At 43.5% G+C, this 19,602-nt stretch overlaps 1 protein-coding gene across 1 annotated transcript in view; it reads left to right on the top strand.

Moving 5' to 3' along the window:
* The window catches only part of SERPINI1 (serpin family I member 1), a 113,687-nt gene that overhangs the window by 78,625 nt on the left and 15,460 nt on the right, over positions 1 to 19,602 (top strand). Inside the window, exons 4-6 of the mRNA XM_063132008.1 lie at positions 6,114 to 6,308; positions 7,214 to 7,418; positions 16,750 to 16,847. Of these exons, the coding sequence (XP_062988078.1) occupies positions 6,114 to 6,308; positions 7,214 to 7,418; positions 16,750 to 16,847 (498 nt within the window). The remainder of the gene's footprint in view (positions 1 to 6,113; positions 6,309 to 7,213; positions 7,419 to 16,749; positions 16,848 to 19,602) is intronic.

Below are 19,602 nucleotides of genomic sequence, written 5' to 3'. Positions count from 1 at the left end.
CCCTTACCTGGGAATAAGTCCACTGAAGCTGGTGGAAATGGCTTATAAGAAGACGTGCATACTGTAGGATTGTGCAGTTGCAACTATTAAAACACTGGGTTCTAATACTAAAACAGCACTGTATCTTTCACTATAAGGACCAGGATCTTGTGCTAGATGTAGCAGGGGATTTGGAAGCCAACATTTTAAGAGGTATGCGACGGTTCGTGCAGAGGGTCCCCAGTGCACACGTAGTTCCTTGTGGTTGTTTTAATGGAAGGAGCAATGCCATGCATGGCAGGAAACGTGCACAAGTGTGCGTTGGGGGGGCTCATGGCACTTTCAATCAAGGGCTATATCTGTTTCTCTGATGCAGGCAACATGTTTTATCCCAGATAGTATGCAAGGGCCCATCTGTAACGATCTGTGAAATCTGGTGCAGTTTCTCAATTCATCACTGTCAGTGCAGAATTCCAAACTCAAAATTATTATACTGAAAAGCAAGCAAGCTGGTCTCAGTTGGCAAGTCCAGGTAGCAGACAATGCATTCTGATTGGAGTGATTTATTTAGGGATGTGGGCACAGCAGCTGCTACTCTTGGCTAACAAGCCTCTCCTGACTTGAACAGATGCAAGATGTCTCTTCCCTTGCTTGAGCAAATGTCAGTGGGCTAGATGCTGAGGTGCTTACTTAGTTTATTACTCGCTTATTACTCTGAAAGCCTGTGGGAAGTTGCCTGGGTAAAATGGAGTAGTAATGACAGGGATATGCCCACCTGCTGATAAAGTTTCCCGTCAGAACAATTGTTCTGTGTCAAATTTGTGTTAAAGTAGAGCTGTTCCTTTAAGATAGGACGTTGTTGTCTTGCACATCATAGGATTTCATCTCATGTTATGCTAGCAGAAAAAGTGCAACAGGTGTTGTTGTTCTGATAGTGGTTGCTGGTAGTCCTAATAAAGTCCTAATGAGTTGTGGGATTGCTTGTGAAAGCAGATTCAAAGTGTCAGGTTTGACACAAGTATAAGGATGAACGCTGACGTTCCGCAGCAAGCAGTAGATGCTTGAAGCCAGAAGCATGACATCAATAGATACGACCCAATGGCCTTTGTAGAGGAGCTAGTATTGGTGTGATATAGGGTGGCTGTATGGAAAAGAGGACAGGGCTCCTGTATCTTTAACAGATGTATAGAAAAGGGAATTTCAGCAAGTGTCATTTGTATGCATGCACCACCTGGTGAAATTCCCTCTTCATCACAACAGCTAAAGCTGTAGGAGCCCTGTCCTCTTTTGTATCTGATCAAGAGGGCAGAGCTCCTGCAGCTTTAGCTGTTGTGGTAAAGAGGGAATTTCACCAGGTGATGCATGCATACAAATGACACTTGCTGAAATTCCCTTTTCTATACAGCTGTTAAAGATACAGGAGCCCTGTCCTCTTTTCCATTTGGTCACCCTAAACTGTTATAAATTCACATGTACTATATGGGTTTCTAGATATCATAGTGGTTAAGAAACTGACAGCCCATGCCTTTCTTTTTCAGAACACTTTTATTACATTTTTAATGAATTAATACAGTTCCCCTGGTATCATACGTAGTTTAGAATGTCTGTTTGTTTATATAAAATATATAGACACACATAAACATCAAGAAAAGAAATCAGAATAATCAGGAAGAGTAAAAAAAAAGAAATAGAACCCAGTAAAAAAATAGAATGCAAAATAGAACAATTTATAAAAGAATTTTATTAGCAAATATATGCTTTAATTAATAGAGTACAATTGAAGATACTCTGAGTGGGTTGTTGTATTTCCAATTAGCTGCGTTGATTACATTTTTCATAAAATCATGATTAAAACTGAGATTAGCTATAGAGTTTAATGAATGTAAATTGTTATCCATGGTGAGTATTTCCCAAAACCTACCATCCTTGCTGGCGTAGTAGTAGGCTTTTGATTCTAATCCATTTTGCTACAATTTGGAATTTAATCTGTCTGAACAGAAGAGCAATCAGTACCTAATCTCTGGCATTCCTTCCTCATCCAGTACACCCAACAAGACTGTCATGGGATTATTTCAGTTCCTTACATGTTTACTTGCAAGCAAGTCCTACTGCATTCAATGAGGATTATTTCCAAATTACCGTGCATAGGATTGTGGCCTGAGTTAGAATCATAGAATAGCAGAGTTGGAAGGGACCTACAAGGCCATCGAGTCCAACCCCCTGCTCAATGCAGGAACCAAGGACTCATTTGTTGAGATCTCACTTCAGCTGTGAATTCAGCCACTGCCTCTCTGCCTTGGTTTCCTCATTTGCAATATTAGGACAATAATGATGATGTGCCTCATGGGATTATTGTAAACTTGGCTGAGATGATAGGTGAAGTGCTTTGTATGCTCTTTAAAGCTGAGGGGCCCCAATGCTTTTCGCCTGAAAACAACTCCTAGTTTTGATACTGCTGGGAAGGAAATTCATTTTGAAGTGTTGGTGGTTGTGGGATGGGGTTGGGAGGTTCCTTCATAAAATTGTGGCACAGGGAGGAAAGAGCAGCCAAGAGCAGGGGGTTGGGCTTGATGGCCTTATAAGCCCCCTTCCAACTCCATTGTTCTATGATTCTATGTGTGCATCTTACTGAGAAGACAGAGAGGTCAGAAGCAAAAGCCAGGGACCAAACAAAGCAATGTTCAGGTTCCCAAATAGCAGACATGGACCCAAAGTGCCAGAGGTTGATGACACGGACTTAAGAGCTGTTCCTAGGATGGGTTGGGCATCTTCACTTATAGAACTGTTCAGACTGGGAAGCCAAGCCTAGGGCAGTTCTTATATAAGGCTTATATAAGCCTAGGGCAATTCTTATATAAGGCTAGCACAAGCCCAATTACCTCCTTGAGTTGCCCAATTCCTTCTGGCTGGACTGGCTGCCGCTATCAGGGGGCTGCTATGGACTAGCAAGGTTCTAGCCAGGCAGTTCCTCCACCTATTAGCTGCACTGGTGATGGCACAGAGAACAAGGCCCCTGAGCCCTTCTTCCTCCTGATTCTCCCATTCCCGGCCGCTGATGCCTTGCCAACCACACAGCACTCAGCTCCTCAGTCGTAGCTCTGCAGATTTAATGTTGGCTGCAGGGGAGTGATTATAAGCTGCCATTAGATCGTTAGCTAGAGAAGGTGCAGAAGATGTTCAAGGGGCTGAAGCAACTCCACTATGAGGAAAGTTTGCAGCATTTGGGGGCAGGGGATTAGTTGGGGGGGAAGCAAGTGAAAGGGGTCATGATAGAGGTGCATCAAATTATGCATGGTGGGAAGAAAGTGGGTTGGGGGAATATTTTCTTTCCCTCTCATTATACAAGCTGTGGATATTCAGGGCGAATAACAGGAAGTGCTTCTTCACCCTGTGCAAAGTCAAACTGAAATTTGCTATCACAGGACATAGTGACCAGTTTAGACTGCTGTAAAAGGGGGACTGGACAAATTCACAAAGGATAAGGCTATCAATGGCTACTAGCCACGATGGCTATATATTACCTCCTGTATCAGAGGCAGTATATTGCTCAGTCCTGGGCCAAGTGCTCTTCAACATTTTTATTAATGATTTGGATGAGGAGGTACAGGGAACGCTGATCAAATTTGCAGATGACACAAAATTGGGTGGGATAGCTAATACCCTGGAAGACAGAAACAAACTTCAAAATGATCTTGATAGGCTGGAGTGCTGGGCTGAAAACAACAGAATGAAATTTAATAGGATAAATGCCAATTTCTACATCTAGGAAATAGAAACCAAAGGCACAGTTACAAGATGGAGGATACTTGGCTCAGCAATACTACAAATGAGAAAGATCTTGGAATTGTTGTAGATCGCAAGCTGAATATGAGCCAACAGTGCGATATGGCTGCAAGAAAGGCAAATGCTATTTTGGGCTGCATTAATAGAAGTATAGCTTCCAAATCACGTGAGGTACTGGTTCCTCTCTATTCGGCCCTGGTTAGGCCTCATCTAGAGTATTGCGTCCAGTTCTGGGCTCCACAATTCAAGAAGGACGCAGACAAGCTGGAGCGTGTTCAGAGGAGGGCAACCAGGATGATCAGGGGTCTGGAAACAAAGCCCTATGAAGAGAGACTGAAAGAACTGGGCATGTTTAGCCTGGAGAAGAGAAGATTGAGGGGAGACATGATAGCACTCTTCAAATACTTAAAAGGTTGTCACACAGAGGAGGGCCAGGATCTCTTCTCGATCCTCCCAGAGTGCAGGACACGGAATAATGGACTCAAGTTAAAGGAAGCCAGATTCCAGCAGGACATCAGGAAAAACTTCCTGACTGTTAGAGCAGTGCGACAATGGAATCAGTTACCTAGGGAAGTTGTGGGCTCTCCCACACTAGAGGCCTTCAAGAGGCAGCTGGACAAGCATCTGTCGGGGATGCTTTAGGGTGGATTCCTGCATTGAGCAGGGGGTTGGACTCGATGGCCTTGTAGGTCCCTTCCAACTCTGCTATTCTATGATTCTAATACCAATTGCTGTCCAAACTGGTCACTACAGTTGCTAGAGAACATGAGCATGAGAGTGCTGTTGAACTCATATCCTGCTTGTGGACTTCCTATAGGGAACTAGTTGGCCCACTGTGGGAACAAAATGCTGGACTCTCAATAGGCCTTTGGTCTGATCCAGCCCTTAACCTATCAATGAAGCTGGTTACATTTTAATGATGATGCTATGATGCTAGGGCCCATCTACACGGAGGCACTTTCCAACGCTACTCTGGCCATAGCTGGATGGGGCAATATCCTAGGATCATCCCAGGATCGTCCCTGTGCACCCACATGACGCACAGGGGATCCCGGGAGCAGGGAGGGATGATCCCTGGGATATGGACCTACCCTTTCAGCCTGCTTTTTCCACGGTCTCAGGCTATCGCGAGGAGCTGGGAATCGCGCACATCACGCCATCAAGGGTGGGGTGGGAGGAGCAGGGAAATTGTTTTTTTTAAAACAAACAACCTTACCTTCGAGCGCTCGTGCGCTCCTTCTGTTTCTTTAAAAACAAACAAAATGGCGGTAGTAACATCCTGTTCGTCCAAGGCTGTCACGCGCAGCGTGTAAACCGAGGGGGAGATCTCACGATAAAAATATCACGAGATCCTCACCCCTCGGTCGCACTAGACCCGTAGGTCTAGCTGAGGCCTCTGTTTAAAACCGCATCTTTATCAAAACAGATTTCCTCTTCCCATGGTACACAAGGCCAATCAAAACAGTGTATACAAAAAGAAGAAATACTTTTGTGTGGCGGAGTGTATGACAACTGGCATTAGTTTAGGCATATGTGGGTGGAGTCTTGCGGTTTTTTTTTTAAAAAAATAGACATTAATTTTATGTGAAGGCCTGCTCCTCCAGAAAAGCTCAGTGCAGTGGTAGTCAACGGGAATTACTTCTGAGTAAACATGTTTAGAGGGCTGTTTTCAAGGCAGAAGTGGAAATTTCAAAAGAATAGAAGTCATCCCACAGCAACGTGCTGACTTTAAGCGTCATTCGGGGGAAACTAAACAGGTCCACTCCTCCAGCCTTCCTCTTATCAGCGTTGCACCCCCAGCTGGCACCAGAGCCATCACAAAACAACTTTGCAAAAATGCGGGTTTTGCAGCATGAAAACCCGTGGTTGCTGTGGAGAGGGAGAAATGCCATGTGCCACAGCAGCGTGTGAGGCACAGGTGCAACTGGATTAAATCCCCTGTGTAGATGGGACCCAGGTTTTAATAATGTTTCAAAATGATTCACTGGTATATAATTATACTTAATGTTGGTCATTTTATTATGCTTTTCATGGGTTTAATTTGTGTGAACTGCCCTGAGCGCTTCGGATATTGGGCGGTATAAAAAATGAAATGAAATGAAATAAATAAATAAATAAATACATAAAATACAGGTTTGATTTGCCTACATTAAAGCTTAGGTTCTTCTCCACCCAAAAGCTTGACAGTTTAATGGGGGATCTGAAAAGGAAGTTTTGAATAGGAAATTATATATATATTACTTTTACGTTGTTTTGTTTTCTTGCATTTTGCAGGCTGGGTAAGCTTTGATTTAAATGTTCAATTAGACATGCTGATTGATGTGCTCCCTCTCTCTCCTTTCATCTGACAGACATGATCAAAGATTTTGTGTCAGCAAGGGATTTCAGCGCACTTACTCACTTGGCCCTCATCAATGCAATCTACTTTAAGGGAAATTGGAAGTCTCAGTTCAGGCCAGAAAACACAAGAACGTTCTCCTTCACTAAAGATGATGAAAGTGAAGTGCAAATTCCAATGATGTATCAGCAGGGAGAATTTTATTACGGTAAGCAGAGGAGCCCATACTTTCTCTCTAACCATCCAACGGTAGACTAGATTTTTCTGGGTATGCTTTGGTATGCAACAAACAAAATGCAAAAAAAAAAAAATCCTCAACAGAAATCTGAGCCAAATTTAGCTAAACAAAAACCAGGGTTTGGGGATGGAGTGGATTATAAACACTGTACAAGATATAACAAAAACATATATAAATTAGCCTGGGTTTGTTTTTGTTGTTTTAAATTATATGTTTTTGTGATTTAAAATTTTTGTATATTGTTTTTAAGTGTTTTATCCTATGTAAATTGCCCAGAGAGCATCGGCTATGAGGCGGTATACAAATGTAAATAATAATAACAACAACAACAGTACCATATTTTCATCATCTTGTTTTTTCACAAAGAAAGGGGGAAACAATCCTAAAAGAAAGGATAGGCCACCAAAAGTGTATCTTAACAGCCATACACCATGTATGAAAAAAAAAGTATTGCCATCAACGGTTATTTATTTTGGTTTAACACTGGGCCTGTTCAGACGACCCGCTAAGCCATGGTTAGGCCGCTGACCCTTTTGCAGCAAATGTTAGTGAGCGTATTTAAGCCATGGTTATGTAGCCACCATGGTTAGGAATAGTTGTCATGAGACGCTAAGTGGTTCACACAACACACTAAGACATAATGTTTAGCTCAAAAGCTTAACCACCGTGACTTAGTGTGTTGTCTGAACGGGGTCAATGTGAGAGAATATAATCCAAAATAGTTAACCATTGTACGTTCCTAATGTCTTTCCATAACCTAACTCAGCCTTTCCTAACCTGGTGCCCTCCAGATGTGTTGGACTACAATGCTCAGCATCCCCAAGCCAGCAGGATATAAATTTTAAGTACATCTAAACTATTTGGTTTTCTTTTAGGGGAATTCAGCGATGGTTCCAATGAAGCCGGGGGCATCTATCAAGTTCTGGAAATACCTTATGAGGGGGATGAGATTAGTATGATGATAGTACTTTCCAGGCAGGAAGTTCCACTAGCCACATTGGAACCTCTGGTCAAAGCCCAGTTGATCGAGGAATGGGCAAGCTCTGTGAAGAAGCAGAAAGTGGAAGTGTATCTGCCCAGGTGAGAACGCTTGTTCCAGCTTCTTTGGGGGAAGGAGGGGAGCCAATATATTGCCATGGGAAGCATATTGGATGCTGTGCGGGGTGGGTGGGGTTAAATCCCTCTTTGACCACTGAATTCTTTAGATGGTGTTTGGAAAGTTGCTCCCGTTTAACCTGAGTTCCCCGTATAGAAAATGGAAACAATAATACTCTTCTTTGGAAGGTGGTGATGGATGAGAACATCTTGATAGGAAAGCGTCTTGATAGGAAGATTTGATGCAGGGACAGCTGTTGATTTAGTAGGCTGCCACAATCTTGTTTTCAATGTGCAGAATCTGTCTCTAAACAAGCAATTTATAGCACACTCGTGATTGGCTATACACAGAAGTTTATGTGTCCATTACATGACATCGTCAACAGCCAGGATTTCTCTCGTGCTATCCCCTGGAAATTGCGCTTTTGAAAATAGAACACAGATAATGTGATATTATCCACATATTGTGGGATCTCTCCACCACTAGATGGCAATGTTTCATTAAAACATAATGGGACTTTTCCAAGAAGTGAACAAATCACATGGTGATGTGTGAAGGACTATGTTGCAATGGTGGGATTACTGCGAGAATGAAAGCCACGATGTGTAGAGAAGCTCTAAGTTTTGGGGAGGCCTTCAGGAGAAGCTGTAGAGCTTGTAACGCAATCAGCAGACACTTAGGCTTACACAATTTGGCTGTCTAGCTATGGCCAAAGAGACACCTTGGAAGGATACCATGGTCAATAGTATTTGAAAACCATTGTGAAGTCCAACAGAACCAATAGGGACACACTACCCCCATCCAGTTCCTAGTGTACATCGTCTATCAAGGCAACTCAAGTAGCCTCTGTCTCAGACTAGGCCTGAAGCCCTTCAAATAGATAGCTGTCAAATTTGATAACTGGCCAAACAAGGATAGATTGCCACCCTAAATCCAACCCAATATCCAATTGATGTCTGTGAAGTTCACACTGCCATGTTCCATACAGGAAATTACAAGACTAATATTGGAGCGCAGAGAGAAGGAAGGGAAGTGTCACAATATATTTTTTTGCAGGTAGAATAGTGCGCGCTTGGAATGCTGAGAAAACGCAGTATCCTTACTACAAATTGCATTCTTTAGGAGAAGATGTGAAACTTGTGTGCAATTAATGGAAAAACAAATGTACATTTATTGTGCAAGGCCCGAAGACAACAGTCCAGAATGAAGCGATTTATATGCCTCAGACTTGGTTACTGTTATTAGCCGGTACTTTTCCCTTGTTATGTTCTTCAACGAAATTGTGCTGGGAAGACATTTTTGCAAATTAGTTTCATGGTCTGTTTCCCTGATACACAAAAGTGGATTAAAAAATGTTGATCACTTTGGCTCAGAAACAATGATTTGAGAACGAAACAAAGTATAATTTAACAATCCTGTACTGTTTTTCCATTTCGCTGTTAAGAGAAGCAAACTGCAGTTTCAGTCAGATGCAAGGAGCGCAGACAGAAAATTGAAAATGTTGTGATTAACTTGGCTTGGCTTAGTCTTTCAGGCCCTTTTACAAACGTAAAAGTTTAAAAAATGTTCACTTTTTAATTGGATGAACTCTTTCAGGGCATGGAAAATTTAATTTTATTTCACTGCTATTTCTCAGTGTACAAGGCCTGCAGGCCATCCATTCCTTTTACTTCTCTCTGTTTCTCTCTCTCTTTGTCTCTCTCTTTTAGCGAAAGCATAAAGTATTTATGAAGTATTTATTTAGTGCATTGATAACATCCAGCAGATCTGTTTGCAGTCCTTGGAGAAATTCAGCCTTGAAGTCTGTAATTAATCTCTGGAATTTAATAAGGGAATTACAGTATTGGAGTTCTGCATTTCAAGTTTATGCTAGCTACCTTTTCCGGTTGTATTATGAAAAATATGCTGGGGAGAAATATTGTTTTATCCATTCTCAGCTCTGCGTTGCTCATTAATATTTACAAAGAGCTTTAAGAATGTTTGTGCAAAGTCTGAAAGTATGTCTTCTGATGAAATTTTTTTTCCCCCAAGCTTCTGTCACATTTTGCTATCATACTGTCCTGTGACCAAGAGACGGATGCTTGATTCTCAGTGTCTGCAGTAACTATGGTCTCAGGATGGAAAGCAGATTTTGTTATTCCCACTCCGCCCTGTGACGTAACAGACCCTTACACTAGGCCCGTCGCACAAACCCTTCTCAGGCCAAGCGCCACCACTTGAAACCTGAGGGAGGGTTAATTAAAACCTTTCCCCTAGCTATGAGGGAAACAGGTCTAATATTGGATCTCTCTGAATATACTGTGGGTATAATCCGGTGTAGGTGTTTAATAACTGTAAGGCAGGTAAATAATGCCAACTGACACATGGTATTTGGTAGCTAACAAAATAATAATAAGTTTATTGTTATTTAAAAGCTTTAAATAAAAATATAATACTTTCAATCCTGCCTAATGTAAACTCTCCACACATCAACCACCTCACTCTCTTCACACCAATCCTAAGTCACTAGGATCCAAACACCTCTATATACAACTCTCTCACTCACTCCTCAAACTCACATACCCCACAAACTCCCAACACTCTCCTTAAATACTCCTTTCTCCCACCTGTTGCATCATAAACCACACCCACTCAGTTCTAACATTCCATACTTACCAGACATACTAACCTAGACATATACAAAATACTAAATTTTGGGGTAACACCCCACCCCAGACAGTATCTGAAATGCATCCCTTTAATTTCTCCCATAATATTGATTGGCTTGGTTCTAGAGAAGTCTTTCATGAACTGAAAGGCACTTCCAAGGCGACCTACTCAGTGTTTGCTGTTCTGCCTTGCTACATACAAAAATAGTCAAGAGCGCAATCGTGTGCCCCCCTAGACAGTGTCTGAGGGCCACAGGATGCAAAAGACCTCCCCTCTGAGGCCAGAGTAAGACATCCAACCTTGGAGGAAGAGTACTAGCTGTGGTTCCTCTCCCCCCACCACAGCTGTGATGAAAAGGTCGACATCAGCTATTTCTTGCAAGGTTGGGACTCCAACCTCAAAAAGGGAAGAAATTGGTGTGTTGGGGACAGGCCAGTGGGAGGAGAGATGTCATGGATCTACTGGATCCAAGAGACTCTCAGCCCCATCCCTGGCCCAGTGAGTGAGTTACATGGGGTCAAAGTCCCATCTAACAAAAATGTTGTATTGGAGGATGGAGAAGCTAAAAAAAATCCTCCATTGCTTCTCCCATCCTGCCAGCAAGAGCCTAGCAAGGCATAGGATGGATGGAGGCCTCTGAGATCGGAGAGCTCCATCATTCGGATGTCGAGCCTGTAACATTGCACTTTAAATCAACCAAACTAGAAAAAATGGTAACTCCTTTTTAATTATGTAATCCTGACCACCAAGAACCATCCCAAATGTCTTGATCGCAATGATGACAGAAGTCTTTGGGTTTTTTTTAATTAAATGATTAGAAAAAACTTCCAACAACATGCTTTTAATTTGCTTCAAAAAGCAACTCATGTCACTCGAGATATGAAGGGGGGAGGAGCTTCCTTTCTGAGAGAACTGTGAATTTCCTCACCAATTTAAGGATACGTCAAAAGCTAAGATGGTGTAACTAAAATATGCAGTTATATAAAGGCGGCTGAGAACTTTGTAAGGTCACCAGTATGTTACTGTGCTGTAGGACAGTCAGACAAGGAAAGCATTTGTACCCAGTAGAATATCTCTGTCACTGCTCCAGGTAACTGGCAGAAATCAACATTTCAACCAGGAAATTGGAGGTGACAGTAAGAAGGATTTCTATTTGGATCAAATTAATTTAAAATATATTGTGTTCTCCTAGGTAATTGTAACTGGAAGGCTCCAAGGACTTCCCAGCCACTACCAGAAATTATTATCTCTCTGCTGAGCACACAACAGAATCTCAAACTGTCATAGAAAGATAAAATGCTTAGTTGTACAGTCACAGGCGTTTAGTATTGTTCCAATGATTCTCAGCTTCACTTATGCTATACCAAGCGTTAGAGGAATAAATGAGGTCATATATTTTTTATTTTATCCTACCATATCCCCAGGGAGCTTAAGGTGGCGTACATCTCCTCAACCCCTCTCATATCCTCACAACAACCCCATGAGATAGGTTAGGTTGAGAGATGGCGACTGGTCCAAGATCACCTAGTAAGGTTTTCTGACTGCAAGATTTGGAACCTGGGTTTTCTTAATCTCAAGGCCGAAACAGACACTGCTTTAAATTTGTATCTAGCAGCTATGCCTTTCTTTCATATTTATTCTAGAGTAGGTGTGGGGTCCCAATCTAGACCTTGAAAGCCCCCCCCCCACACACACACACCTCCTGCTAGAATTTTAATCCAAATTGGGGGCCCTGCACATAGATATGGATTTAAAGTAACATCTGTTTTGCTCCTCCATCAGTCATCCAGTGATCATACAACACAGGCTCTCTCTCATATCTCGCTTTCCCTTTCTGAGCTCCTGGAGGCGTTATATTCCACTTTCCTGAAGTTGGATGCTTGATAATCAATCTGTTGCATTTTTACCTAGGAGCTCTGCTGGATCTGACCAAATCCAGTGTCCTGTTTCCCTTGGCAAATCAACAGATGTTTACGAGAAGCCTACAAAACCAGAATGAAGAAAGGGTCTTGTCCATTCGAAGGGTGGGGGAGAATATGTACAAATTCCAATGGCAATGCTCAAGTCCGTAGGCCCACATGAACAACTGGTTTGGATCCTGGCCTTTTAGTTCCTTTATAGGAGAGGTCCCACCTTCCCCCAGCCTGGTGCCCTCCACATGTTTTGAGCAACAAACTCCCAGCTTTCCTGCCCTTTGGCCAAGCGGTTGGCTATTGAGGCCCAAATAACTGGAGGGCACCAGGTTTGTGAAGGCTGTGTTAGGCAATGGAAAACCTGGAGGCCACCTCCAGCCTGCCATGGTTTAACCTAGCTCAGTGGCAGAGCACATGCCTTGCATGCAGAAGGGTCCCAGGTTCGATCCCTGTTGTCTCCAGTGAGATGTATCAGGTGCTGGGAAAGATCTCTGCCTGAGACTATGGGGAGCTTCTGCCCGCTGAAGTAGACAATACTGGGCTAAATGGACAACTTCCAAAGGCTTTTCCCACCATTTATTTATTCTTTATTTATTAGAGTTATAAATCAAACCTTCCATGTGCCCGGGGCAATGTACAATACAACCATCACATAAAACCATGACACCATGTACCACTGGAACAACCCAATGCCAGAGGAGTCATATGGCTGCATGCCAAAGCTAGCATCATAAAGCTCAATCCAGGCTCGCAGGAAACCCTAAGAAAGCCAGAAATGGGCCTTCTTTTACGATGCAGGCTCAGGCTCCAAATGTATTCATTTCCATTTCCAGCCCAATTCGTAGAGCAGAAAGAATTCTGCTACAAGCATGGAGTCTCATGTTTCTTTCTGCATCGCTGTGACTCAGTGATCCATAAGGAGACAGTGAAGTCTAAGAGTCAGAGGGATGGATAGACTGAATTTCATGTATTGATTCAAATTATCCAGCTGATACTTTGGAGCTGGAGACATCAAGTATTTAATATTGTAGAAGCTTCTTCTGACATCAGCCCTTCTAGGTTGGTTAGCACTCTTCGGAAAATAATTATCTTTCTTTTTTCTTTGTCTTTTTTAAATGGCCCATAGGAACTATGGGTTGCGTCCAATGTTAATCCTACTTAGAATAAACCAATTGAAATGAATTGGATGTAAGTTAGACTAAAATTAGATACAACCCTGTATCTGTAAAAGCAAAACTCCTGACGATCTGCTCACTTTCCCAGCATTCTCCCAAACTAGGCAAGACGGTGGGTGCCTGTAAGCCTTGCCTTGCAGGGCAAATAATGGCTGAAGGACAAGGAATTTCAGACTGGGAGAAGAGCATGATATGAGTAGGTTAAACTCCCCATTTCCCAGTGCTGTGAACCCAATCTGCATCCCACTGGTTCCCTCTGACTGCATTTACTCTTTAAAATAATCCAGAATACCCAATCACCGGACTCCCACCCTCTTGGATAGTTAATGGTTCCAGACATAGAACCCAACACAGGACAATTACAGGTGAGACTGGCTTGGTTCTCATTGGCCACCATTGAGTTCTGTGGAATAGAGTATTGCTCTACCTGAGGCATTATCCTCAATGATAGCTGGGGAGTTATAAGGGAGAAGTAGAAGGGTGGGTGTGGAGAGAGGAGTGAAACTGCCCCTCCTGCTTTACACCCATCAAACTTCAGGGGCTTTTAGTTAGTTACAAACTTAACATTGTGCTGGATTTATTTAAATATTTATATGCAACATTTCTGGACTGGGTTCACCCAAGCCTGAAAGAACAATATAAGATTTATCATAAAGCTTTTAAAATTCAAAAAGAAATTTAAAAAACCCTAACAGAAAACCCAACAATTAAGATATAATTCAGCCAACATTTAAAAAAAAAAACATTTCCAGAGCCGCAGCAATAAAACCTCAATAAAACAGCAGCATGAACCAATAAAACACATCAATTGAAAGCCATTTGAAACAGGTGGGTTTTCAGAGCCTTTTTAAATACCGACAAGACCAATCATACATCCCTTGGGAGGGAGTCCCATAAGGTAGTATAACAACTCCTTAAACACAACCCAGTGAATGTCATTGGACGTCTAATGTTGGTAAGAAACCTTGTTTGGCTTGATTGAGCGCTTTAAAGCCCATTTAAATTACACTACAGGGATAGGAGAGGGAGAAATTAGTTTTCAACAGCAGCTCCATGTTTTACATCTGGAGGCTGTTTATATGCCCCATTTACCTCGTCGTGGCTGCACAGTGGTGCTGCGTTGTTAATATGATGCAGCACCAACGCGCAGCCATGATGGGCTCCCCCCCCCCGCAAACTTACACTTTTTGAAAGTGTCGATTTACCACGACTTTTCCCTTTGCTCTGAGGTCACCATGTTATTTCTTCGTGTGTCAGTGGTGACCTCGATTTGGGTTATCCAAGTGTGCGTAGCTTTGAGCAGATCAGCTAAGCGCAGAAACCCCGGGCACGGGGTGGACTTGACAAACCGAGTGGCCGCTGGCACTGCAGTTTTTCTGTCCGGATAGCCTGCGCTCCTTCCTGCCATCTAACTTTATTATTTTCACCTTGTAGCAACGCGGCATTGAATAGACACCCCCTTAGTTTGGTCCTGTGTCATTTAAGGAGTGCAGTCCACCAACCCTGTTAGGATGTTCCCTGCTTTTCCATGGACACCTTTCCGAGAAGGTGCATGGTGCACTGCACCCATATAGCCTGGTCATCTGGATTTCTAAGGACCTCTCTTTCCATGCCCCACCCATGTGTTACATGCTTCTCTCATGCATTCTGCGATGACTGTCAGTGGAACTGAAATCCGTCACAATGAATGCTCCCATCATTCTAATAAAAGCTTTGAAGTTCCTCCAACTTTTTAGTGAGGCTGCTTTGTCTTGGCAGCATGGCTCTGTGACATTTTTAATCCTCCTTTGATTGCCTTTTCTCACCACTGACCGTCGATTCTGTGTGTCTGTCTCTACAGTTTGGGGCTGAAATCTTGATTGCAGCTATATTTTCAGACTAGCTGTATTTATTAGACCATCCTCTGATGGGGCAAGGCTGTTGTCTCCTCAGTCCTGAAGCAGACTGAAGTTGCACAGGTGCAGGTTTTCCATCACTGTGCTGCAATAACCACGTGTAGAAAGGGGGAGGAGAACCAATTGAATTCACAGCTTCAGAACTCTTACAGCAGGGGTGGAGAACTCCCAGCCTGTCGGCCAAGTTTAGCCCACCAAATTTGGCAGGACTTCATACAAGCCCCCATCCCCAAAGCTCCTCCCCCTCAGAAGGGAGAGGAGGTGGAAAAACACCTGAACCATGACCGAGTCTGCTTTGCTCCTCTCTGCACAAAGAATACAAAGGAGTAATGAAGCCAGTGCCTTGATGGAGTTCATTCTGCCCAGACTTCCCCTAACCTCTGGGCCTCCGCACCAAACCCTGGCCTCATGATGTCATTGGGAGTGTGTAAGGGCCTGGAACAGCCTTCCCCGACTTGATGCTCGACAGATGTTTTGAACTACATCTCCCAGCATTCCTGACCATTAACCATGTTGCTGGAGGCTGATGGAGGTGAAATCCAGAACATCTGGAGGGAACCAGGATGTGGAAGGCTGTTCCAGGACATCACCCACTATGGTGGTACCTAAAGGGAACAGGCAAGAGTACTACTGGGTAACACATTTCTGTTTTGGCATGGAGACATTGCACCACATTTGTTTCCATTCTGAGAAGTCGCAGTCTGTTCTCAAAGTGCTACCAGAGTAACTTGTATCCTTACCCAGTTAGGTCGTTTCCTCAGCTTTAGTATTCATGAATTTTATTTATTTTTATTTATTTATTTATTACATTTTTATACCGCCCAATAGCCGAAGCTCTCTGGCCGAGAGCTTCGAATTCCTTGACCGAGGCTAGGTTGGTCGTGAAAATGCCTTTCTGCAGTGCAGTGGCTTACTCTGCCTGCTTTGGGGCAGAAGGTTGAACTTCTTGGCCATCTGGCTTCTCCCAGCTCTGTTCAGGGGCTGATGGGCTCTCCCTTGGAATACTAAACACAGGTCTTTAATTTCTTGTGTCCTCCTAGAGCTTTCAACAGGAACCTTTTGGTTTTTTACGTTGGTTTGTGTTTCTCATCGTAGGGTTCCCTGGGGTGGAATTTGCCCGTCTTAAAAAAGGAAAGAACCATCATTTCTCTTAAAATCATGATTGTCTTCTGGAAATTCAAATGCAAATATTTTCTTTTGAAAGAAAAGTTCTTATTTACATGTCTGCTTTGTTTCTTAGTCATATTCTTAACAGTTTTCCCAAAGTGTTTGCCCACCCCTTGTTCTGTTCTAGAATTCACTTCTGGGTGATGTTTAAAACTAACCATTTTATCTGGCTTCACATACAGGATTACCCCCTTCCACCACCCACCACCCATCAGTTCTGTTGACTCAACGTTCTCTGCTTACATGGCTGCAAAACAATTAGTTTCGGAATATTACTGCAAACAAGACAGTGCCCAGCAGTAAGCTAGTGACGAATATCCGCTCAATAAATATGATTTATCACTTCTTCTTCTAAGTGCTTTCCCCGTGCTGAGCTACCTGAATGCCTTGCAGGCTGCTTCTGCATTAGGGCTATTCTTTTTCTCTGTTTCACTAATGATAACTTGCAAATACGTTTTTTTGGCTGGGAAAAGAGTTGGGATTTTCAGCCTCTTTTTGTGTGTGCATGTTTTCTAGATTCTCAATAGAACAGGAAATCGATCTGAAAGATGTTTTGAAGGGCCTTGGAATTACAGAAGCATTCAGCCAAAATGCTGATCTCACTGCGATGTCTGGTAAGGAGGTGTTTTTTGTGTGCATGTTTTTCGGTTTCTTGTACGGTTCCAAAACAGTTTGACTACTTGGTCCAGAAGGACATGGTCCAGAAATGCAGCTTATAAATACTTAAGGGCTTGTTTGTTTTAATGTCTTCAAACAGGGGCAGGCAAAATGGAGCCCATGGGCTCCCCCACCTGGCCTATTTAGCTCTGTGATGCTACCACGTGCAAGTTGCAATGGGCTGATCATTCCAAGAGAGAGGCTTTACTGGAAGGGAATGTGGAGTCCTTAAGAAGCCTGTCCCTGATCAAAAGTAATATTTCATTTCCTAACAAAATATTGGCCGCAACTAGGGGTGGACTGAAACAACTGCCCCCCAATTCAGCACCCCATTTGCAAATGGCCAGCCATTTTAGGGGTCAGGTTTAGACCCCCAAAATAGTTCATAGGGAGGGAAGAGGGCTTTCAATTGTTGGGGGAGGTGGTTGTTGTTGTTGTTATTATTATACTCTGCCCTGAGATCCTAGTGATATAGGGCGGGATACAAATGTTTTAAATAAAATAAGTAAATACTATGATTGTTATTATTTGGATTTATATACCGCCCTTTTTCATCCATGGAAGTTTTAACAAGGCATTAGTCATGCTGTCTCTCATTAAAGTTTCTGGCTCGTGTCACCAATTAAGTATAGCTGAGCTACTCGTTATGGTTCTCATTTATGCATTTCTCTCCCTTTGGCCCTGTGCACTTCTCACCCAGAGCTTGAAGCTGATTTTTAGTGGGCGGATCAAGTTGGCAATGAGCACGCTGCTGGGAGTTGGCTGATAGCCAACGACAGCAATCAGCTGCTAATTGCAAGGTCACTGCCACCGCTGATATGTAGACTGGGGCGGTGGGGCAGTAGGGTTTTATTTCCTATTACACATTCTACCGCTACCCACATTACATTGGTATCTCACTTTCTCGTTGAAACACATTGCCCCTCCAGTAATTTTAAGTAGCTCCCTTACTTGGTTTCTTGGTTCCTCTTTCACTTGAAGAAAACTGTCTTGCTGCATCAGAACCATGATCCTTTAAGTCCAGTAGTCTGCACAGATTGGGATGTGCCTGGAATGTTAGTGTCAATGGGGCTGTGTAAATGCACGGAAAGCCCCGGTGTGGGTGTGCAGTGGCACTGTGTTGATTATACAATGCAGCAGCCACCGCACACCCACCCTGGGGCTTTCCAGCGAAGCTGCGGACGAAAAAAGTCAGGGATTCATCCTGGCTTTTTTCTCCAGCACGAGGTGAGTATGGTGCATCCACTTTCTATCCCCGCTTTGGCGGCATGGCCGGATGGGTGGTGTCCCCTGATTGGTCACCATCCATCAAAGCAGAGGGCAGGTAGCAGCCTGGCAAGTCTAAAGGCTGCCGGAAACCCGGCACTGCCTCCCTTCATGAGGGGAGTCGCAAGGCAAGAGTGGTCAAAGCGGCAGCTGCCACTTTACTCCAGCTGGCAGGATAGATTTTCAGCAGCAATGGCTGATGGGATACTGAGGGAGGAGAGAGGGCAGGGGATGAATGAGTTACCTCAGCGTGAACTAATAGTCAACTCAATGCTGATCCTAATCCACACCACAGTTGATTGTTATCATGTTGTGTGGGGAGTACCCCCTAGATAAACAACGGTAGAATTATTACCCCACCGTTGACTACCGTGTTGCCCGAATGCAGTCCCTGCAGTCTCTCCTTGGATTGTCCTGTACACACACACACATGTTCAGAGCCTAGAACAATATCCAAATAAGCACAGTGGACTCCTGTTTGAACATGTAAGCGCGCACACTAGCCCATGAGTCTCTCTTACCATGTTGACTGTCCTCTCCAGAAAGTCACAGGCTCGAGTAATTGATGATAATAGGGTTAGGGACACTCTAGTATTGTGGCAGTTGACCTACATTTCCAGTCCATTAGCTCTTTATTTCTCTCTCTCTCTCTCTCTCTCTGTCATGAATATGTATGGTCCATTTGTTAATATAGTCTTAAGTGGCACAAGGTCGGACAGATATTCTGTGTCTTCTTTTGTTTTTAAATCAACTGCACACTGAATTTAATTCACTGCTGTGCCAGCTTCTAGCAATATGTGAATGGCTAGAGAATTGTTGCCTGTTCATCGTTTCGTCCCCGTCCCCCCAATCCACTCAAAATTTTATATACTTTTGGTCACGTATCCCCATGTGTGACAATCTTAAGCACACTTGGGAAGGGCTCTTCTTCCAATTAAACGACTTTAGGATTAGTGTGTTGTTTTGTTCTGTAAGCTGGAATGGTCTAATGCTCTTAAAACATTTTTCGATTATTATTTTTAACATGGTGTACAGCTTCTGGCCCACCATTTTTTTGTTAGGTGGATTGCTGGTTAATACTTTAGGACAGACCACCGATTCTGTTCAGAGGGGCGCGTGCTAATGGTTAAGGGATGGTCTTGTAGGAGGAAAATTCTCTCTGTGTTTTGGAATGAGATGCCCATAAGGGCTTGTAGAAGGTGACGCCCCTCCAGCAGAGGGGGAAGAAGCTGAGAGACACAGAGGCTGTCTTCACAGCACCAAGTTGGTGCCATTCGGCTGCCAAACCCCACTGTATCACTGCTGCGGGGTGGCGGCGAATAATCCCCACTGGGGGAGGCAATGCGGGCTTTTCAGCAGCCATTAGGCTCACCAGTCCCACCCCCCTTCTATGGCTTCTGGCGACCAATAGGTTGTCACCTTCCACCAAATAATGCCCCCAGAGCA

This window comes from Elgaria multicarinata, chromosome 8 (genome assembly GCF_023053635.1).
Source record: "Elgaria multicarinata webbii isolate HBS135686 ecotype San Diego chromosome 8, rElgMul1.1.pri, whole genome shotgun sequence".
NCBI lineage: Eukaryota > Metazoa > Chordata > Lepidosauria > Squamata > Anguidae > Elgaria > Elgaria multicarinata.
The sequence above is the reverse complement of the archived record's forward strand: the minus strand, read 5'-3'. Positions and strand labels throughout refer to the sequence as shown.